The sequence below is a fragment of the Sabethes cyaneus genome, chromosome 3, assembly GCF_943734655.1.
Source record: "Sabethes cyaneus chromosome 3, idSabCyanKW18_F2, whole genome shotgun sequence".
Taxonomy (NCBI): Eukaryota; Metazoa; Arthropoda; class Insecta; order Diptera; family Culicidae; genus Sabethes; species Sabethes cyaneus.
Window position 1 is genome coordinate 229582492 of NC_071355.1, and position 24208 is coordinate 229606699.

Below are 24208 nucleotides of genomic sequence, written 5' to 3' on the forward strand. Positions count from 1 at the left end.
AGATATTTCTGCAAGATCTTTCGAATGGAAAAAATTTGATCCGCGAGATTGATGATTTGATTGCGTGAGCCTCCATGAATCTCGCCTGGCAATCACCTACGAGACCTTGTGCTATCAGTGAAAGCCAGAGTAACAGAATCTGTACCTTGTAGGCAGTAACAGGAGAGTACCTTGTAGGCAGCGCTTACGAGCGTAATGCCGCGATAGTTGCAGACGGCCACCCTTTTTGTAGAAGGTATAAACCACTCCTTCCATCGATTTCTCCGATAGCTTTTCCTTTTCTCATATCTTGCAAATAACCCCGTGTAGAGCCAGCATTTTTTGGTTGTCTTTATAAAGCTCTATCGGTAAACGATCCTTACTAGAAGCGGCTTTGTTGGTCTTCAGCAACCCGATTTCTCATTTGATTTCTTGGAGATCAGATGCTGGGACTTTTCTATCTTCCATGGGCACTCCTAGGATAGCTTCCTTTCCGCCTGTTTCTGCAACTTCGTCATTGCGGTGTTCGTCGAACAACTGCTTCCACTGGTCGATCACCTCGCGCTCATTTATGATTAGATTCCCTTCCATGTCAGGTTTCGGTGTGCTCCCCATACGAGTTTGGTCCATTTTCTCGTAAAACTTACGCGTATCATTAGTATGGAATAATCGTTCTAATTCTTCACGATATCTATCCTCTTTCGGGCTCTTTTTATTCCACAGAATCGTGGGTTCCTTCAGCATCCACGGCTCGAGCACGTTCTTCCCAACCGTGTGGAAGATTTGTGCCTTGCTCGTCGGTATTTGGCCACGTTCTTCCTAGTAGTAATGCTCAGATAATTCTGGCTCCGATGGCCGAGTGTATTCTACCTCAACCGTCTTCGAGATTTGAAGCACCTAACTGTTCGGAAGAAGGCAGTTCGAAGGTAGAATGCAAGTTATCTAACTGCCTGTTGTTCAGTCGAGGAGGACGGCTTTGACGTATCTGGTATACGGTTGATAGGTTTGGGCACACATATACTGTTACTATAGGTCAGAGTCAATATCCGCATACAAATTAAATAACCCTAAACAGAAGGTGGGGTATTGATGTTTCAAAAGCATGTTTTGGCCTATATAAATCGTAAGATGGTGGAATTAAGTTGCTAGTCGCAAAAATACCTGCCGATTAGATTAAAAGCTTCAGATTTCCAAATTTACACGAGGATTTTCTTTACATCTAATTTCATAGAAAACACAAAATACGTGCCCCAGCCTGGAGCAGGCCAGTGTACTATATACTATATATACTACCAGATTTCGAATTAGAAATAAGTTTGAACTTGCCATCAGGTTACAATATGGGCTGAAATTTGATCTTGAATTTGCAGTTGAATTTGTGGTCGGAATCGAAATTGGACGTTAAATTGAACTTGAATTTCGGCTTAAAATTGGTATGAAATTTGGCATGAAATTGAACTTAAATTAGGAACTCGTAGCTCAAACTGGAAATCGGACTTTGAATTAAATTCAAGAACTGGAATTTGGACTTGAATTTGAACTTCAAATAGGACTGGGATATGAAATTCAACTTAAAAAAGACTTAAATTGAACTGGAAATTGAAATTATAATAAATTTGATTTTGATTTGGTCTTACAATTGAACTTACAGTTTTTGCTTAAATTTGAAATTTAAATTGGACGTGAAATATGTTTAAATTGGTATAAACTTATACAGGAAATTGGACTGAAAATTTTGGACCATTTAGACTTGATGCCTTACTGCAAATTTGACTAGAAGTTGAATTTTGAATTGAACTTAAAATTGAACTCGAAGTTGGATTTAAATTTGGACTTCAAATTGAACTTGAAATTATACATTTAATTGCACTAGAAATGGAACATGAAATTGGACTTGGGGTAGGCAATTGGGCTTGGAGTAAGTTGTATTGTACTAATTTTTTCTTAAATTTGGACTTGACATTGGAGTTAAAATTAAACTAAAAATTTCACGTGAAATAGGCCAGAAATCGAACTGAAAAAACTAAAATTTTAACCGAAATTGGAGTTAAATCAGACATGAAATTGAAATTGGACTTAAACGAGAAGAAGTAGTGGAGATCCGACATACCGATATAAGAAAAAACTATGAGATCAGTTTAACGCACCGAAAGTTATATGCTATTATCATATTCGATTCGTTCGAAATTACTTGCGGCCAGTTATTAAATACCGATAGACATTTGTTGCTATGCACGAAAGCTGTCCTGAGACAAACGTGTCTATTTGGCTATTCATCAAAAACATTGACTGCGCGAGATACCTTTTGTCATCCTTCGAACATAGAACTTGCTTAAAAACTCTGACTACTTTATTAGCGAGCTGTATAAAAGCTATCAAGGTTTTGATATTTGATAATCATATGATAGAAATAACGCGTGACCGATTTCACGATTACAATGCACGTTTATAAGATTTCAATAAAAGTTCCGGTTTGTAAACGCACCATTGCTAAGTGTGCTCAAATGAGTTCAAACAACCGATTTCGGAAAAATACAACGAGCGAGACACGAAAGCCATACCATATTTATTATACCTGAAATTAAAAATCAGGCACTGTGAAGCGTGGCAATATAGTCCCTAAGTTGATAAGCATTTCGTCCTATCAATACTAATATGCAGAGATATAGCGCCCTGCACGCGTAATATGAAACTGGACTAGCAATTGAGCTATAAGTTGAACTTGAAATTGGAATTGAAACTAAACTAAATTGAAGTTTTACTTGAAGCTGGAGTTGAAATCGGACTTAAAATTTGTGATTTGTGATGTGAGATTTGATTGGAGTTAGTTTATTTATCACACAAATACGGGGTTTTTAAATTGAAATCTCCGTAATTCCTGGTTACACTTTCAGGAATATTTTTATTATTAAATTTTATAGAGAAGAGGGAGCACGTGCCTCACGCCAGTGCAAAATAATCTTAACAATAATAAAAAAAACTTGATCACTAGAAGGTTAATGTTTTCTGAGAACGTTAGTCGGCAGCCAGAAACCTAAATCAAGAGGAAATCGAAAACCGGAAATTGCAGCTTAAACAAAAAGAGGGGTCAGTGCTTTCAAACCAAACTCCAGTCTCTCCGTCTGAGATGTCCCAAACAAGCTCGTATTATCATCAACAAATGTATATTGAGCTGAAAATGAGCCAGAATATTGTCTTATAAGAATGTATTGATTTCAAACTGCGGCGATAAACAAAACAAGATGGTCAAAACACGATCCCGGGAGCTGTACACGACTGGGTTGGTAGACCAATATTTTACCCCGAAACCAATTTTTTCGCGATAATAAATACTTTATTGGTTTGTTAACCTTTGAAATAAACATAATCAATATTAATAATGACCTTCTTGTATCGTGGCCACCGCACCCAATTACAAAAAGAAAACTGCAAAAAGAAGCATCCAATTTAACTACTCACGGTTGTTTTAGTTTTGAATGACATTCTTGTGTAAATCATTGTTTCGTCCTTCCACCGAACCTTTATTCTGTCCCGTTCCCGTACGCTTAAAGTCTTAATACATGTAGTCCTTTCAGTTACTGCCGAACACGCAATACGCTTTCCGTCCAATTCGTAATTGAATACTTATGAAATAGACGATCCTTTGTCCCCAAACTGTCATTCCCCGCCAGCTGCCGCCCCATTGGGACTCCCCACAATCGTACAACTGTAACGGAATGGTAAATGCGCTCCTCAATTCCCGCTACAAATTTTATTTCCTTTACGAATGATACCTTCTGTACCTACTTCTGCGGCAAATTAAACCTAATGAAAATTAATAGAAAATTTCTACCACCCACGCCATTTGCCACGCAGCGAAAAGTTATAGTTGAACAATTCACTAATATCCGGCCTTTTCCGTCTCTCTGTCTGTCTCTCTCCGTTCCACAGAAACTTGTGCAAGAGCCATAAATCGTTATTCGTCCTGGAAGCGCAGTCGTGCGACCGCATTCAATACGGTTGAACCGAACCAGGCCAGGACAACATGCGACGATACGGTGTGAAGACAGCAGCAAAGTCGTTCAACTAGGGACGAGAGAGAGGAACCAGCGCGGACCGAGAGAGGTGAGCTTCCGGGGTACATCCATCAATAAAACAGCGAGGCCCAATATTGCCTGTGGAAGCATGAAGTCAATCAATAGATGGTGAGATGGTAGAATCGATTTCAAGTGAAGACCTCGTAGGTACATACAATTCGGCCATACCTTCCACACAAAGCTGACTGATGGTGCCTCGTGTTTTCCTGGAATCCGTGTTCCATCGAATGCATGCAGGGAACTAGACTGTTATGTAGGTCAATCGGCAGCACCCTTTCACTGCATGCGCACTTTTAAAATCTACTAAATTTCTTTCGGTAATGTTTCAAGTGGTAAAATTAAAAACAACTGCAACTGGTACAAAATTGTGGGCCTACTACAGCAGACTTTAATCTGTCTATCCAATATTCTGACATCGAAACAGAGCAATTCCGAACACGCCACAGACATCCAGCTCCCGCGGTGTCCTGCTGCTGTCGCCAACAAGACATCTGTTTTGCGTGTCACGTGTCATAGGGACAGGGAATATCCCCCTATGCATCAGCGATTAAGCGATTACACATGTATGTAAATAGCGCAGTACCTGCCTAATCGACAGCGAAAACCTTTCAATTCCGCTGATGGATTCTAGGCTTTGACCCAATTGGTGGGAAAGTGCTACCCATATTTAGATCCCCACAACGTCACACGTTGAACGTTATTATAATTGAATGTGACATCCTGTCATTTTCAGTTTGACAAAACCGAAGAAAAAACACTTTCATTGTTGCTATCGTCTATCGATCGATGCTGGTGAAAACAAAATAATGAAATAATGCATACGGTAATACAATTTCCAATATATTTACGCGTCCGATTTTCCAAGTATCACTTTTTATACTTTCTAAGCGTGAATCATCCGAGCAAAGCGCAGAGTGGCAGTGAGCTGCTCGCTAACGACAAATGCTATTAGCGTAGCGATGTACTCATGGCGATATCGAACACACCGTTAGCATTGATCTTCACGTTACTTAGCGGACAAATGCTAATTAATCGATCCGTTGCTGTTACCATTCCAAATGGGTGTTATTGTGACCTGTATTGGGGACAAATAGCACACAGCACTTGCAGTTCAAACAAACCATAAATCGTCCAACGTGTCTTGTCTTATTGCACCCCACCGACCGTTTTGGTGCAGTTGCTACTCTCATCCGGTTCCTAATTTCACCTAGTTCTAAACCGCGGTTAACCAAACATAAACGTAAGTCGAGGACACCCATCAGGCACTAACTAGCACAAGCACAGACACTTCACAGATCATCTTATGCGCTCTGACAGTAATGGCGACGACCGCGGCGTTGCAATCAAGTAAAGAAGCCACGGTAATTTATCAAAATATGTCCACCTTTCTGCCGCTAGCGGGTATCTACACGGGCTTCGCGTCCGCGTCTTCATACCGCGGACCGCTGGAGGTCGAGTTGATTTGCTACAATTTTGTAATCAAACTAATCTACTTTCCCATCCTTTGCACGCTTCTATCGGTCGCACGTCAGGCAAGAGCAGCAACAAAGATGGCATATTGCAAACTATTGAATGAAAAAAAATGCACTGCGTCAACAGTGCGACTGATATCGCATCTCCATTAGTCTAATGCGTTTACTCTGGTAATCAGCTAGAGTCATTAAAATCGTTACCATTATTGCGAAAGACTTGCAGCTTTCAGCTCATTAGGCATGACGGCCAGCTGTACCTAGTCAGGAATTTACACTTACGAGAATCGTACAGAAATACTCCCCCAACAAAAGCTCGATAAATTGCACAACTAAAATATGACATCAAACTCACACAGTGAGAACGTAAAACGCATGTCGTCACATACGATCGATTTCTTGTCAATTTTCCTACCCCTAATCATCCACATATATAGCTACTTAACACGTGTTCTTTCTTTTCCAATTTTAAAAATAAAAGCAGCTTATCACGACCAACTCGTTTCACACCATGGAAAAGAGTCCAGATTAAACAAAAATAAACTCCAAGCTGTTGCTTATAACTAGGGAACTAAAACATTTATGACAACTGCCTATATTCAAAACATTAGACTCGTAAATACAACAATGAATCATTGTACACTTAGCTATAGAGAGTTTTTGGCCAGCTCAGCAAACGATTTGTTTCAATGTTAACCAGCCAACTAAGCGAAGCGACCAGTGGGAAATCCCCCACCTGACCGATAATGTGCCGTGTGGTGTGTCGGAGCGCGAATGCCTCATTTATTTTTTATTTTTTGTTCTCACTGTGACACTACTATGCGGCGCGCTATTATCAGTGTTCCATTCCATGTTGGTGAGGAATAACACGTCGAAATTCCCGTGCCGAAGGTCATGTACACCGAAAGTTTTGTACACTATCTTTCGCAGCGAAACAAATCGAAAAGTGTTTTAGCTGTACCGTACCTACATGTTTGATTCGGGAAACGGGGCGGCTGTGTTGATAATTTTCCATGGGCAACTTGCAGGGGGTAAGCGCACGAAAAGTATTTACAACATTCATTTTTAGTACTTTAAAGTTATTTTTCCATGTTAAAAATGCATGGAAAATGCATTATTTTTCACCTCGTTTTAGAATTTAATTTCTAAACCGGTAGTTTATCCTTGAGATAATTTTTTATTGTCAATTTTTAAACTTTTACTGTGGATAAATTTTTAATCACAGTTTAAGGAACGTTAAATTTTTTAGAGTTTCATGGCTTGCTTCAAAATAATTGGTATAAATAGTTACAGCCAACAATTTAACTGCTGCCAAAAACGTATTGTAGCATATAAACACATGATACCACATCTCAACTTTGAGTTTTCCTGTAATTCAAAGACAATTAACATCCTTTTGATCCTAAAGGGTGTGGCACCATTCTTCCCTGAACTTATCTCTCGCCTGCGGCAATGTCGAGCTAATTTCGATACTCAGTGCCACATCAAAAGCAACACAGCCGCAGAAAGAGAGGAAATGACAATCTTATAGAACTTTCATTTGTGTACACGCAGAACCCGATCCTGGTATTAAGTACGTATGTAGGAAATCGCTGTGAGCATGATAATCAGGAAAATCGAATCAGGAGCTTACCGCCAGCGAGTTCCGGTTTAATTAACATATCCAGCATCAAACAAAATCAAACTGTCAAAAACAAATTATCAAAAATAACCACTAATCGCGTGTTACTTCATTTACTCACGTGATTATTTATTTCGCGTTCCGCTGCTGTGTTACTAACGAATTCAATGGTAATAATTCCCTAGGGGCAACTCTAGTTCGATAGTTTACTAGTTAAGGAACTGTCTATCCACAGATTCAGAATCTTAGATAATTTTAGCTGCACAAACCAGCTTGATATTCAAACGAAATTAATGAAAATAACAACTTGATTGGAAAATATTTTGACTGAAATTTTTGAAGCATGTTTGTAGAATACGAAACCTGAAATTAAAAAAAAGAAGAAACCTTTTTCCAAACTAAATTCTAAATTTTCGAAAACAGACATTGATAAATCCTGTAAGCCGTAGGCGAATTACGTATCTGCCGAAAATAAATTGAAATAGTAGAATTTAATTTAGAAAAAGTTTTCTCTCAATTTTTTTGATTTCAGATTAAACATTCTGTATGTCGCAATCTTTTCTATCACATTTATAACAAACGTTCATATAAATATAAACTAGAGCTACAATTCTGTTGTAACGACACCCTACTCTCTCGCTAACCCAATTTAGAAAACAAACCTAGATCCGGAGGACTAAATCCTGATCAAACCATGCAAAATAAAACCCGCCGCGTTGGTCAGAAAGTTGAACGACCAATGATGGCATAAACTAACAAAAACATTTCTAACAATGCGCGACCCAGTTTCTCCAAGGGTGCGCGCATTCGAAGTTGGATTTAAACAAAAGCTTAATTCTCGTTTCTTCTGCATGCCTTGTGGCTCGGAGAGCTAAAAAAAATAAAGAAATAAATTAAGTGAGGAGACGCGAGAGATGCTCTCTACCTTGCTGACCTTTGTTTACCAACACTCACCCACTGGGGCTTAAGAATGAACGGCGAAAGCGGGAAGGACAAAAAGGTACCCACGCGCAGAACGCAATTTTACTGTTGGCAAAATGGGAGGAAGCTATTCTCGCATAGAGAAATCACCCAGGAAACAGAGCAGGTGGGGAAGTTTTACCTGTCGGAATTCCTCTCCACTGTACTCGGTCGTGGGCTACTCGTCGTCAATTCGTTGAGTGTCTCGACACACGCAAGTCGGTTTCAACTTGGTTGAGCCACCTAGGACATTGGGCCCTAGTGCCGGTGGGGTGCTTGAAGAAAACGGATTTTACTGCACAGTCATCCGGCATCCATGTGACGTGGCCCACCGTAGTTTCACAACATTTGCCAAGTGTACGATAGGAGTCCCTCCAAGTAGTTTACTTACTTTACTTATGTGTCCATGTCCGCCGGTCCGGAAAAACAAAGGGATGAAATCAGAGATCTCCACTGCTGACGGTTACCACCCATGGCTTTTACCTGTCTCCAGGACAGGTTCTCGTCTACAGCCCGGATGTCGTTGGCTAGGTTGCGTCGCCATGAGCCTCTGGGTCTGCTTCTTCTACGCTGTTCTTGTGGATTCCAGTCGAGCGCATCTCTGTAAACCTCGTTCGATCCTTTCCTCAAGGTGTGTCCGATCCACTTCCACCTACGTTCACGAATTTCTGTGGCTATCGGCCGTTGATGACACCGACGATGGAGTTCCTCATTGGATATCCAATTATCAGGCCACCAGGCACGAATGATGTATCGCAGGCACCGGCTAATGAACACCTGCAGTTTTTACGTTGTCTCCGCTGAGATGCACCACGTTTCGCAGGCATACCGCAGTACGGATTTAACGTTTGAATTAAAGACTCGGGTTTTCGTACGTAGAGTGATCTGGTTTGAGCGCCCAATGTTTCGCAGACCTGCAAAGGCACCCCTTGCCTTCCTGATTCGTGTGGCTATATCAGTCTTGGTACCACCATCGCGCGTTGTCTGGCTACCGAGATATTGAAAGACGTCTACCTGCTCAACTTGTTGTCCCGCTACTGTGAAGTTGGTGGAATTGTCAGTGTTCACTATCATAGATTTAGTTTTCGTCTCACGCCAGCAGGCCAACCCGTATGTGGTCGGACAAGACACCGTCATGCAAAACCTTGCGCGAGAACGCCAGTACGAGCCTCGATGAGATGGACTAGCTTATCTGGAACTCCTCTAAGCCTAAGTGCGCCCAGATGTTTTCGTGGTTGTGTCGGTCTAACGCCTTTTCGAAGTCAACGAACACCAGCAGAAGAGAGTCCTGGAATTCGTTGATCTGCTCCAATATAATGTGCGTTGTGATATGGTCTACACATGATCGGCCAGCACGAAATCCAGCTTGCTGCCGCCGGAGAGTAGCGTCGATCTTGTCCTGGATCCGGTTGAGGATTACCTTACAGAGTACTTTGAGAGTAATACAGAGCAACGTGCTGCCACGCCAGTTATCGCATTCAGTTAGGTCTCCTTTCTTAGGGACTTTGACCAATATGCCCTGCATCCAGTCCACCGGAACAGTTGCGGTTTCCCATATATTACTAAAAAGCTAATGCATCATCTGGGCTGACAAAGATGGGTCAGCTTTGAGCATTTCGGCTGAAATACAGTCTATCCCTGGCGCTCTATTGGATTTCATACTCTTGGTGGCTGTTACGTTTTCATCCAGTGATGGCGCCTCTGAGTTGATGCGATTAATTCGACGAACATTTGACATTTGAAACTCGGAAGAGTTGTTCAAAATGTTCAGTCCATCGCTTAAGCTCTTCTGTACGGTCAGTCAGTAGCCCTCCAAGCAGTCCTGGTTAATATTCTCAAATACACCACTCTCCGTTACCCGTTTGTACTCCGGCAAAAATAGTCCGCAACACCTTTCGTGCGGCAAATGCGCGTATATCTTCCGTAAGTAAAGTTACTGTTTTAAGTCCGTAGATAACTAGCTTCCGGTCTGATTAACGTTTTGTACATCGTCGGCTTTCTGCAGCGACGTATGCTCCTTGATTGAAGCGTCTGACGGAGGGAAAAGTAGGTTCGACTTCCCGCTTGAATGCGTCGTTGAATCTCCTTACTCGTATTATTGTAGGCAATGATCACAAATATATGAACTCATCAACCACTTTCAGTGCATCGCCCTCAAAGACAGTGATTAATCCGTGGGAGGTAAACGGTGTTTTTTCCGGAGCATCTTTCTACCACATATTTGGTCTCCGTTTAGTCTGGAATAGATTGCTTCCGCCGTTCCAAAGGTTTCCAGTAATGATGTTGAGGTGGTCTGCGAACGCTAGGAGTCTGCCTACTTTTGCTGATGATCATTATTCTCGTTTCGATGCCCTCTCGCCGAATCATACCGATGTTCATAGCGATGTTGAATTACATTCAGGACAGTTCATCCCCTTGCCGCAAGGCATTGCGCAATACGAAACTACTCAAGAGTGCCCCCGAAACACGCACGTAGCACATCACTCGCTCCAGGTAGTTTTGATCAACCGCGTCAGTTTGTCTGGAAAACCATTCTCGCGCATTCTACCTTAGCTGTTCGCGTTCGACTGTATCGGATGCTGCCCTGAAATCACACGAAAATATAATACGTGGGCATGTTGTACTCGCGGAACTTCTGAAGGGTTTATCGGAGAGTGAAAATTTGATCCGTACTAGCGCGGACCCCCGCTCTATAGTAACTTACGAATTCTGTTGCTGTTGGCGATAAATGACGTAACAAAAATTGGAAGAGCACCTTGTAGGCGGTGTTAACCAACGTTTATGCCGCGGTAATTCCAACAGCCGATCTAGCCGATCGCCCTTTTTGTAGATAGGATAAACCACACCCTACATCCACTCCTTCTTAATCTTCGAAATTACCCACTGAAGTGCCATTGCTTGGCAATTTCTTAGCCATTTCCATAGAGTTCTGCTGAGAGTCGGTCCTTTTCGCCGGCTCAAGTTATTCTTCAGCTGACTATTTTTTCGCCGGATCTCCTCCAGATCGGGAGCCGGCACGCTTTTATCGTTTGTAGGCATTCCTAGAATAACTTCCGTTCCGTTTCCTTCTCTTATATCGCCGTTCATCGAACAACTGCTTCTGGCTATCGCCACCTCGCGCTCGGGTTATAATCGGATTATAGCGAACCACGCGAAGCCGGTTATAGCTTGATTCGACCCATGCACCTTCCAGTATTGGACAAAAGGTAGGAGTCATCACGACTACTTGTTAAGCGTAGCTACTAATACCCCCCCCCCCCCCCCCAGCCTCTCTCTTACCTTTCCGCTCTTTCTCCTTCAGTCTAAAATTTAATTACTTTCTCTTACCGTTTCTTCGTCAATTGTAAAAGAACTACCATTTCAAAAAATGTTAATGTAGTATATATTAATTTAGTTTAGACTGAAAAAAGTTAAAGTTTACTTTGTCTGTTGGAATTTCCGGCAAACAACAATTGGCCACTAAAGCCACTTCTGATGATACGTACGGGGTATTTCACCGTACCATTCCGAAGAAGTCGACCTCTTTTCTCCGTCAATCTTTCGAGACCTTTCCTCGTCAAACGAAGCGATCCGGGGCTTAGCTGCACCTTGCTCAACCTAATGAAAGTTATTGATTTTCCACTTAAATCAACCGGCAGTTTTCTGTGCAACTCATTCGGGCCATCCGCAAACAAGCCGCCGAGCCGGGCCCCGTTTCAGTTCTGCTGCTGGTGCCGATATTGAACGAACCATTCAACACATCACTCCTTTACTATCAGCCGGTTACGGGCGGTATGAAGTGCAAGAAGAGCAACGAATGGATGGCTATTTTACTTGTCAGGTTTGCAAGGGTAAGGATTCATTGCGAATAGCGAACGATTTTAATACATAACTGGAGCACAGGGAAGGTAGTTGACAGACAGTAGACGGTAAGGAAGCTTTTTTCTCTTGGGTGAATTTAATACCCAATTTAAAGCACAGAATTCCTCCTCGGACAGAAAGTAAAGCAGTGGACAATAAATCAATCGAAAAATATTGTTAAGCCGATAATCAGCGGAAGGGTTTTGTTCATTCTTTAAGTTCATTTTACAGATAAAAGAAGTACTTATTACAGGATTTTTTAATTGGATTTATATCGACTAGCTGTTTCTATACATAACGCACAGTACTAGTACTATTTTACGTCACCATATCTATTCTACACACTGGAAATAGAAACTAATCAATATCTAAATCCCTCGCGACGATAACGGTCGGTAATTTCTTCGGAGTCCTTAATAGCACAACTTTTCAGCCACAGCAAAGTGACTTCCCTTCCCATTAATATTCTTCTGACATTCCATTATATCACACTGACTGACTGACTGGGCCCCCGAGCGTTCCATGCCAATCGTCCCGTGTCGCGCAATGCACTATACATACATTATACATGCCAATGTCATGTACCTAGCCGTGTGTCTAGGGGATTTCCTCGGCCGGAAATCCTCACGCGACGGCCATCGCTGAACTATTCCGCATGTGACTGAGTACTGGCAGGCGAGCAACATATGCACTGAATGAAGTAGTGTTCTATACACACGTCCGCCTTCTCACAGATAATAGACCACCTTGAATAATTCATCATAATTGGTTTGACATATATTTTGAATAATTACAATGCCGCAACTCGTGTGGTTTCGCTTTTTCCGCTACTCATGCATTACTATCATGAGAATGAAACAGAATTTGTAGAGCGACTTTCGCTTTTGTTCTCAGAATTGATGGTGTCTTCTCGCTTTCGTTTCAGGCAACGCAATTTAACCAATGACCGTTGGAAACGGTAAACCCATCTGACCTCGGGAAGAACCTGCTAGGCTGTCACTGTCACCGCAATGGACCATCATGGGCTGTACACGGACATATCGAACAGTTTCCCGGGCAGTAGAGTTCTGCCTAATACTAATGTGAAGTACCACCAGCATCACCTCCCACAAATCCCTCCCCAGCCACCGCCATTACAGAGCAACAACATCAACGGGCAAGGCGCTAACCCACAGGTATATCATTCCCAATCACAACAGCAAACCGCAGCAAGTTATGGTCATCAACAGCAAAAGGTACAAAGTCAACACGTCGAGTCCGACCCGATAGGCAGTGATCTATATCAGGATGCTGCTGGTTTATTTGATACGACCAACGCTCTGTGCACCACCAACAGTAGTAGTAGTAGTGGTAGTAATAGTCATAGTGGTAGTAATAATAACTATAGCAACCATAGCAGCAACAGCAACGTTAACAATAGTAAGAGCATCGAGTTCACTTCGCGAAAGTTCGAAACCAATACAGGCGACAGTATAACGTACAATATCAATAACATAAACACGAATATCGTGAATAATATTAGTGGTGGCGGTTTAGGAGCAAACAGTGTTCAAGGACTGAACCCAGGGCAGGCCGCTATCACCGGTGGGCCGTCGACGGATTTTCTCGGAAACCCACAGTTTTCGAGCTCCGGTGGTAACGCTCAGATCTCGTTTAACAAGGAAAGTGATACCAATCCAACGATCATTAACATTAGCAATAATAATCATAATATTATGGCACCACCCTATCCGTACCCGTATCAAACGAAGATCTCCGGAATGGGTGCGTTAAATGAACTGAATACTAAATTTGTCCCCAACCCTGCTTGGGCGGCCTCTGGAACATCCCACAATGTCGGTGATTTCAGTCATGAAAACACCATTATTAGTAATTTTGAAGCAAAAAATCCAAACAAATATCATACGAATCGTGCCAACTACCGATATCAGCAAGATTTCGTTCAGTCGAACCAGCAGCCTCAGACTGCTACCCACTACCCGCAGCATAATTACGGTCTTTATCATCCGGAAGGAGCTCAGGCTACTTCGATTCAGCAACCTAATGGTCACTACGGATACGAACCGTATCCACATATCGTACGCGGCAAATATCCCTCAATGGAGGAAGCAAGCCGCTATGGACGCAACCATCAGCATATTTCCGCTAATCACTCTCAGACACATCCTGAACTGATGTACAACGAAAGATCTCGGTACCCAAATAATTTTACCAGTGGCTATGTACCGCCAGCCCCAGGTCATTACCCAACCGCTCAACCAAGCAAAAATATTCTAAACCCAAACGTAGAGTATTTCAACAGCGGTTATATCAAACAAATTCAAGCAATGAATCACCACGCAGCTAATCCCTATGTGTCCAACAGGCCAACTTACCCTCATCAGGCTTCAGCTCTACCAAACTACCACCACCAAAACTATCACCTAGGAGCCTTTGAAGATCCCTATCACCACCGAACTCGAGTTCCTAACATTTCGCACCACATAAATGAGCCACACCTTCAGCAACACTATCCAAACTATACCAATCATGTACCAAATCTCCCGGTTTATCCGCCGAACCACAAACTCACCTTCAGTAAGACAACCAATGACTTCTATGCGCCCAACATTCAGCAGAATCCCTACAGCAATCCACTATCCCACCCGACAGCTCCGTCTGTTCATCACGCACCGCAATACAACATCAAATACACCTCGCAGACCATTGTACCCCCACATAACCAACCGAAAATACACGGTTATTCCATTCCACCTACCGCTAGCCAGCAACCAACCCAGAAAGCCACAAATAGCTGCTATTACGACACACCGAACCCCGTTATTGATATGAACCACCCACTGGTAGACCTGGAGGAGCAGATCAACAGTGTCAAGATTCTGAAAACCAGACAAGATGCAACGGCGACTTTACCGGCCAACTACAACAACCAGCAAGCGCTCAGCTATGACTGTCAGCAGAAGTATCTTATGAATCATGGATACATGACTCCGAAGGCTACACCAAACTCCATAAATTACATCGCCAACGGTCTAGCCAATAGTCATCCCACCAATCCAACCAACTACGGCTACACCACTATGGAAGATCTTGGTCTCGGTTCCCGTAGCTTCACGCTGGATGAAAATTTAAAGGATAAGAACCTCCGTGACTACCTGAGCAGTTGGAATGAAACCGAAGAAGAGGAGTCCAGTAATGCTGCTGCTGCTGCTGCAGCTGTTGCAGCAGCTGCTGCTTCAGCAGCTAGTGTTGCGGGAGCATTAGAAACGAAGGAAACCAACAACAATCAACCGACTTACCAAAACTTTGAATCCTGTAAATACCTACAGGAAGAACTGAATGAGCAGCTGCCACCCCTGCACAGCGGAGTAATTGTAGCAAATGTACAGAATGGCGGAACGCCGCTTCCGGATATTCTTTCCGATCTGGACAAAACCAAAGAAGAACTGAAGACTGGCCAGGAAACAACCGAAGTGGGCGAAAAGCTGTACATTTTGGAAACGTACGATGTGCCACATTCGGAACTGAACAAATACAAACACCTGAACGTAATCAATGAGTTGCCTAAAAATGTCGTCCCAATTCACGACAGTGCCGACTCGCTGAAGTTCTTGGAGGAAATTGAGTCCAACCGGGAAAAGTACTATCAAACCGAGCTGGAATCGGAGGTAGTATACGATGATCGGAAGAAAGAAGAGGAAAAGAAAGAAACGAAAGCGGCAAAAGCTGCAGCTGAAGTGAAAGAACGACCGGAGAAGGCGAGTTCACCTGTGCTCGAGTCAAAACCTCGAGACGAAGAACCACTTAAGGAAGAGAAGAGAATAACTGAACCGACAGCGAAAACCAAAGACGATGCAGATGCATTCAAAGTGCCTAGTTGCGTTCCAAAGTACAGAAAACGAAGACACTATCATTACGATTATCCGCGTTTTCCGAAAAAGGCTAGACGTTCGAGTATTGAAGATTTTCTGTACCTGGACGTACCGAAACCGGTAACGAAAAAGAACCCCAAGAGGCTGTTGACTCTTTGTGTGGCTACGCTAAACTCGCGGGCTTTTAGACGATATGCAAAGGAAGATATTGCTCGAAGGAAGGAAGCAGAGTTGAGTGTGATTGTGCATCAGCGGGTGGAAGCTGATTCAGACAAAAGTATCGATGATGTCGATGAAACCACTGTGGTTGGTACGGAGTGTTTGGATTCAGTTGCAGTATTAGAAGCTAAAGATGGAAGTGATGCACAAGAAAAACCGACCGTTGAAGTGATCGATGAAGAATCGGATAAAAGTGATGGTGTGGTAGAATTGGCAGAGTCTGAACACAGCGATCAGCATACAATGGAATTGTCCGAAGAGCTATCTACGCCAGTAGATATGCCACAGGGGGTGGAGTCATCCAGACGGAACGAAGAAGAGTTAACGGAAGGCTCGGAGCAACCGATTGAGACTACAGTTGACGTTTCTCCACAAGAAATGGACGCCACTATTTCTGAAAACGATGTTTGCGACAATGTTGAAAACTATATACTAGAAAGAGTTGAAACTAATAGCATTGAACATGCGGAGGAGAAAAACCAACTACATGAAGTGGTGGCACAGGAAGAATCAATTGAACTGCCCAACTGCAAAGAAATTGAGGGTCAGCAAGAATCAATTGATCACCCCAAATGCAAAGAAGAGTTGGCGGATGAAAAGTTAACAGAAGCTAAAGAAGACGACGTTATTCCGGCTACTGTTGATCTCACCGAGTCCGATATGGATGACGATGTGTTCGAGGACAACCCCACAGCAAGTCCTCTCCCCTCTCAGCCCCATTCTCCCTCATCAGCGTATTCAACGTCATCTTGCTCATCAAGTTCATCTGATGACGAAACGGACAGTTCATCGGATGAAGAGACCGAAACAGAATCAGAACCAGAATTAACGGTGATCAACCACAATTCGCCTGAAAAAGTGATAACACCAGAACCGACAGCAGTCATTGTTGCGGCTGAAGCACATCAAGTACCTGTAATACGGAAAATCGAAAGAATTGCTTGTACGGAAGTTGAAAACAAGCAAATGGAATCACGTACGTTTAGTGTACCATGTCTTCGTGACATTGCTGAAGCTGCATTTAACAGATACAAACACACCTACGTCTATCGACCTGTTCCGACATTACGGCGGATGTGTTATGATTTTCTTCTCTCAAATGATCTTTTGCCGCAACCGGAATCGCTGCAAACCATATGCGAAAAGTTCATTTGCAACAATCGGCATATATTTATCATCGAAGAAGTGCGGCATCAGCCGGAACGACTGCAAGATATTTGTCAACGAGTTGTTGATGAAACGAATATCATTATCGATGTCAACAATATCTGCATATTTGATGGAGCAGAGTTGCTACACCAGCAGGACAGACAGCAGGAAGAGGAGAAAGGTCGCGTATTCATTGTGGAAGATGGACGCGGATCGATTGCGGATCTTCTCACAGATAATGAAGACATGGATGCCGAGGTGACGCTGATGCCCGAGGATATCGGCGAAGAGCACGATATATTCCTGGACAGGACAGTCACCACCGATCACGGCTGTCAGGTAATCATGGAGAGTCATTCGCTTTCGGATAGTGAGAATGAAATCTACAAGAAGGTAGAACAGGAAATTGAAAAAATGATGACTACCAGTTCCGATGAAGAAGATGACAGTGCGAAGGAATGCCAAACAGCTCTAGATGCTGAGTCGCTGAGAAATGAGTTTTTCTCTTTCGTCGAAGACGATTGCATTCAGTACGAGGAGGTGATTCCAGTGGATAAGGAGGCATTTAGAAGGGATAGTTTGATTAGAGATCTAAGGGTGAAATATATTGGTATAAGGAGTATTTCCAGGGCGTTACGATTAAAGCTGCTTAGGAAATACATACACTACGGCCGGTTTTTTAAGACAAAAGATAACAAGGTGTTGCCGAGGAGTTGGTTCTTTAGAAGATTGTCAGCTTGTTTGCAGAAAAAGATTGACACTATGTTGCGACAAGCAGTAATCATCGAGGACAGTGATAGTAACAGCAGTTCAACGTCCAGTATAGTTAGTTCGGTTGTCAGTCGGAGCAGCCGCAGCAGTAGCAGCAGCAGTAGTAGCAGCAGTAGTAACGCCACTAGTACGGAAACCATCAGTAGTTCCGAAAACGAGGCAACTACAGCAGAAGCTGTGATAATTGAGAAATCCAGAGAAAGTTTTTCGGATGACCATTCCAATCAATCGGGAAATTCGGCTCCTAAAAAGTTGATCGAAAACAACAACAATCATCAAAAAGAGAATCGGATACTGAAACCATTCACCGTAGAATCTCAGCACCTTCACAATGAGGAAGACAGTAATAGCAACAGCTCGGGAAGCCGATCGCGGACCAGTATACGCAGATCACCAAATGTTCCACCGCTGTTAAAGAAGAAAAAACCTAGCTTTGAAGAAAGCCTTCTTAGTATCGAGCAGATTTACAAGAAAAACTGTAGTCCAACACCATCCACAGCGAGCTCAAACTCAACGCATTCCTCAACTGCTAGCCGAAAGCGTCGCTACTCAACTAACTGCCGCCCGAACGTGATCGTCAATGTCAATAACAATCGCGAAGCGCCTCGGAAACTCATAATTCCGTCGTACAAAATTTTCGACCAAACGCTCACGAAGAACTTGCCCAATGAAGAAGTAACGAGGCTATCGAGATCAATCAGTCGAACGCAGAGTAGAAGCAACAGCAGCAGCAGCAGTGGCAGCAGCACCAATAGCAACCCCCAGGCCAGCTATACCCAGCGAAACAGTGGACTGATTCGCGTTAACTATCCAAATAAACCGGCAAATTCGATCAAGATCGCAGCGGGCAATGGCGCAAGTTCACGATCGCGTGTTCCAGCAGCGCTGGCTTGCCTAGATCAACGCTTTCCCTACGTCCGGCTAGAACGTATCGATTACGTGGAAAAACTAGCAGAACAATACCGCAAACAGCAGAGGCAACAGCAGCAGCAGCAATTTTCAAAGCAGCGGCAACGGCGGAAATCGACCTTCACGTAGTCATCCGTAATCACCGTTACCATTATAGCTGTGTAGTTTAGTGTGTAATCGTCGCGGACGTGGATGCCGCGTGTGTTGCGTGTCCAACGTGCTTATCAAGGGCTGTTTGTTTCTGGTTATAGTTTTGCAGTGCAGCAATTTGCTGTTGCCACCACTGACTGGCACTGGCACTAGCCGGTGGTGCTGCCTGCAAGATATGTACTATTTTTTTGTTCTATGTTATTGTTTGTTCCTACCTACATTAGTGTGATATCAAAATCTGCCCGCCGCCGGCAGCCGCCTGGTGGCAGTGATTTTGTTCGCGTACTCATGTACCTACCCATGTAGGTACGTATGCGCGACTCGAACAAGCCGAGCGAACCATGAGGCGGAAAATAGACTATTTTCTGCTCGACCGTGGACTGATTAAGCGTGTCCCTAATGTGGCTGCGCGCTCAAATTCTGGAACGTAGTTGGCACTGAGAGTTGACCTTCGCGGTTACAGTCGGCCCGGGCCGTGCAAATTGTGGTCTGCTTAAGATGAAAGTTCATGATGCAGTGGTGTAAAAGTAAAAAAGCATTTTACCTTCAGGTCATTTCGTTGAAAAGCATGATGTTTTGAGAAAGTGCTTTTTTGCAATTAAAAAACTATAGTGGAAAAACAGTAATACCATACACAGTTGTTTTTTGGCCATTTTGTCCTCAGCTTTCAGGCTGCGTCAGTTAAGAGTTACTTGCAGATTGTGTCATGGCATGATAAAAATAACAATCCATACGAAATCAAAAAACCTTGTTGCCTAGTCAGCATTCTGATAGAAAGACCACTCACGAAGAACTATTCATGAAATGTTCCTTTTTTTGGTCTGACATTTTGGTTTAAGACATTTCAATTCGAAGAAATTAAATTTCGTAACATGGACGCGATAAATAAAAACAATGTTTTCCAACTATTTATTGGTTCAGGTGTCAAACGTTATATTGCGATTAACGATAAACACCAAAGAAACTGAGATCCATGAGAGGGTACTGTTGCTGCGCTGAGTAAATTTATTGTCGTGCAAAATTGGGCTGTTTCCAATATGTACAATATGTGTTACAAAGTAACGACATCTGTTGTATTCAATAGGGAAACATTGATAGTTTCAAGCATATTCTCACGCCAACTTCTGTTCTTTATTATCAGAAACTAGAGGTGGTGTCCTATTGTTCAAAAAGGTTAAAAAATATAACAGCTAAAAGTAACTTTTACCCCAATGCCCTTCTGGCATACAAAAAAAAACTTAGCAATAAATAAAAAATCTGATTAAAAAAATATATGGTCGCAGTGACCACATGAAAAACATGCCAAAAAACGGTATTGAAAAATTGGATTGATTTCACGATATTTATATTGGGGTTAAACTCTACTAGCGAATTTCTGCCCATTTTCGGTTAAGAATTACAAACAAATAGTAAACAATCTTGGAATAAAATTTTCATTCCAAATTATAAATTTCTAATATTATTTATTATTTATATATTTATTAGTAACATAAAGGGCGTTGTGATCAAAATTTGAACAAAAATGTATGTGATGTAAATTGTTGAAATTTTCTGTTTGAAATATCAAATTAATTTTCTTATTGACATTTAATTGCTATAAAATATGGAATCAATATCCGGTCTTTCGTTTAATTCCTACTCTCAGATTCTGTACAGCCACCTCGTCGACTTTGTTTACCGCAGACCATCGGTTTGCCTAAAAATTGCTTCTCGCTTCCAACAGTTTTTACAGCTGCTTGATGATGGCGACATGCCGCTCCGTGCATTTTGTTCCGAAAAGGCTGGATATCAAATCTGGCCAAAACAGCACGGAACAATCGTGTTGCTTTAGGATTGGCAGCAGACGTTTTACTAGACACTCGGTTAGGTAAATTTCCTGGGTGACTGATGATCCCGATTGCAATTAAAATGTCGCTTTTCAAGCCTGCCAAACCAGATATTTCTTAGCAAACTTTGACAGTTTCATATGCTTATAAATATCAGCCTTCCGATTGCCGTATAAAGCTCCTGCCCAGCCAGGCTTCGCCGTCCATCACTACACGATCGAACTTCGTCAGCGTCGTCGTGTACAACTTCCGGGATCGTGTTTTGGCCGTCTTGCTTTATTTGTCGGTGCGGTTTGAAATCATTATTTTCTTATAAGTCGATATTCCGGTTTGTTTTTTAGTTAGATGCACGGTTGTATACGATTCAACCCGATTTACAATATGCTTCCGCCAATTCCATAACTACCTTACACTTACCAGGCCCAAACCGTTGCTGGTTTTTGCCAGATTTTCAGTAATTCGAGTTGCAAGAAGAACCTCACTTATAATTTCAGATATAATTCCATATTTGCCGTGAGTAAAACTTGCAAGAGTTTTTGCGGGAAACGCTTCCTATCGGACAAATTGATTGCCAGATTTTTTCCTGAAACTTTTATCCAAGATATTCAAAAAAACTTATTCGCAACACTAACCAAGTAACAATTTGGGTTTTATTATACTCTTATGATCACATTTAAGACGAAAATTAGTCTTGAAGACCACCATAAGAGTACAATAAAACTCACATTGTTGCTTGGGTAGTTTCTACCTATACCTCAAATCACATTTTCAAAGAAAAACTACACTGTTGAAAATCATAACAAGAGGGTAAAAATTACAAATTGTCAACTTAACTGATAACCAATAGGAATGAAGAATGTAAAGACTTTTTTACAGTTTACACCCATCACCCATTACACAAATAACGGTGTAACGGTTGAATAAACCACTCTTCAAATAAAATGTATGGTGGGCAGCTATAGTCAAGCACGTTAGACGCTGCTAAAACAGAATAACTTTTCAATTATTGACAACTGGCAATAATCGTGACGACCACTAAGATGACTGACAAGACAAATGCCAACAATCACCGAAACAATATCGTCAACTCCTGTGCAAACTTAATCCACCAGTTTTGTCACCGAAAACATCACACATCACAACGCTAAATCAGTTTTACCATGCCACCCACCACCACCAGCAGCGGTTGGTCGCAACGTGCACACTTTATAATTTTCCTGGCGTGTTGTTTTGACGCGCCACCACATGAAAAGCGGATTTGTACTTACTCCCGGAGACCGGACCCATGCTGAGAGTTCGTTTCCAATGCAAAGCTCATCAACGTCAATCGAGCACCCGTCACTACCAGTTATTCGAGCAGTTTGAATTGGCACTGGTAGCGTTACCATCATCTACAGCTTGCCCCAATGGTTCGTGTCTACGGAAGACTGTTTGCTCGAACGTTATTACCGGTTGATTTCATGGTGGATATACGACCACGTGTTTGTAATAAATAATGCAGGCAAATAAGAAAAACAAAATATTTAATAGAAAAGTATATATTTTAGTCAATCGTAAGGTATTAAGGATATTTGCTAGAATTCATGCTAGGTCATTCTTTCGATTGTCATCTGACTTTGAAGTCCAATGGACTTATACACACACAAAATAAAAACGGTTACTTTCATCTAGCTTTCCATCTAGTCAGTAGAAGAAATCATTTATCAACAAATACAGAAGAAACCGAAACGTTTCTTTCTCTGAAGCTGTGGTGTTTTTTTGGTAAGGTTTTTTAGCATTAGTATACGTTTTAGCCGGTAGATTTCCACAACCTAATCACAAACTGTATCAACAGATAAATGCATTCCGATTTTAAGTTCCTAGGAAATAAGTTTTTATATGTAATAAATACACATTTTTACCACCAAGATTTGCATAACATCATAATCTGATTCATGCAGGTTATCGTAAATTGTCAATAGAGTGCTTGGTCTATACAATATATATTTCGATTGTAGAATTTGTAGAAGCAACAGTCGACCACGAAAGCCTATACACAAAAAGAAAATCAGCAACCAAAAAATTACATTTACACAGTAGTGCCTTGAATGCCACCAGAGTTTGAAAACAACGGCTGATCTGTCGATATTACCGCGGTAAGATTTGGCAAAGAAAAAATCGATGTTTGGATGTACAAGTACGAATAGCTTTTTTACAGACAAAAAAACAAAACGTGTAATGTTGATATTTTACCTATACACATTAAGAAGACTTTTTACGGTCAAAAAAAGAAAAATACAACGCAACTTTGTCGCTTGGTATAAATATATTGAAATAATAAAATATGCGGTGGCATTTATTGTAGAGAGAAATAAAACTAGTACAGACATCACTTACATGAAAATAGAGTTGATATTTTTAAACAAAAGCAGCGTGCATTCACGACCGGAAGCAGCGAGGCGCTGAATGCAAGACAGCATATAAGAAGATAATATTAGCCAATCGTAAATATACTTATCCTTTGGAAGGTACAGCTGGCTCTATTTCAGCGGCCAGATTTAAGACGTGAGTATTGTATATCTATTTTTTATCGTGTATGGTAAACCTGTTGTTTGAAGGTAATGCAAAACAAAAATAAAATAAAGATTTTCATTTTTGAATGTTGGTTGAATAATGCTTAACCGATTTATTGAATTAGAGAAAATAATTCCTTTCCTAGTAAACACTATCAAATAATCGTTCCAATTAGTACAAAGAATGTGGTAACAAGCAATAAAATGCCTCTCGTGTTCAAAGAAGATGTTCCGGAAAAGATTTCAGTTGTTTCCAAACTATCTGGCGTGGATGTCAACGGTCTTATCTTCGGATTTATAATGCTTTTGATAGGGAACTTTCGTACATCCACGCTGGGGTTCAACTCACGTAAAACTTCATCAAACCGGTTCAGTGCCGCCATCCTTGGCAGACGGATACTATCCAATTCTTCCGAATCGACGCCGGTGGTATTCAGCACTCTATTCCAGTCATTCAGTAGACCATCAGAATTTGACCTCTCGAGAATTGGACCTAGCGCTTTCGTCAGCGCGACGATGCTGTAATCAACGGCACGCTGGGTTAGTAATTCGATCGATCGGGCCTCCTCCGTTGTACGGTTTCCAGAGTTGATAAGGGTCGCTAAGTTGCTGAGCCAAAGTATCGGACGAATTTTCCCTCTCTCCTTGTCCACCATTGGGGTGGAAAATTGCACCGTACATACAATCAAAAGTACAATAAATAACGCACACCTCATGTTCACTACTTGGTCTTGCTCCAGTGGATAGAAAAACCGTACTGAATTAACCTAACCAAAGTACGGCTGCGGGCCGAAGTTTAAGTACGAAACTAGTTT

The 24208-nt window shown here is 42.0% G+C and overlaps 1 protein-coding gene across 4 annotated transcripts in view; it reads left to right on the forward strand.

Annotated features, from left to right (window-relative positions):
* Positions 1 to 23480, forward strand: part of LOC128744183 (uncharacterized) — a 67834-nt gene extending 44354 nt beyond the window's left edge. The window contains exons 2-3 of one of the 4 annotated variants that reach the window (XM_053841007.1): positions 3910 to 4163; positions 12871 to 23480. In XM_053841007.1, coding sequence (XP_053696982.1) covers positions 12956 to 18994 — 6039 coding nt within the window. In that variant the 5' untranslated portion in view covers positions 3910 to 4163; positions 12871 to 12955 and the 3' untranslated portion in view covers positions 18995 to 23480. Of the gene's footprint in view, positions 1 to 3909; positions 4164 to 11650; positions 11936 to 12870 lie in introns of those variants that run through there. The other 3 variants (XM_053841006.1, XM_053841009.1, XM_053841008.1) reach the window with 3 other exon arrangements.
* Positions 23481 to 24208: the final 728 nt, after the last annotated feature.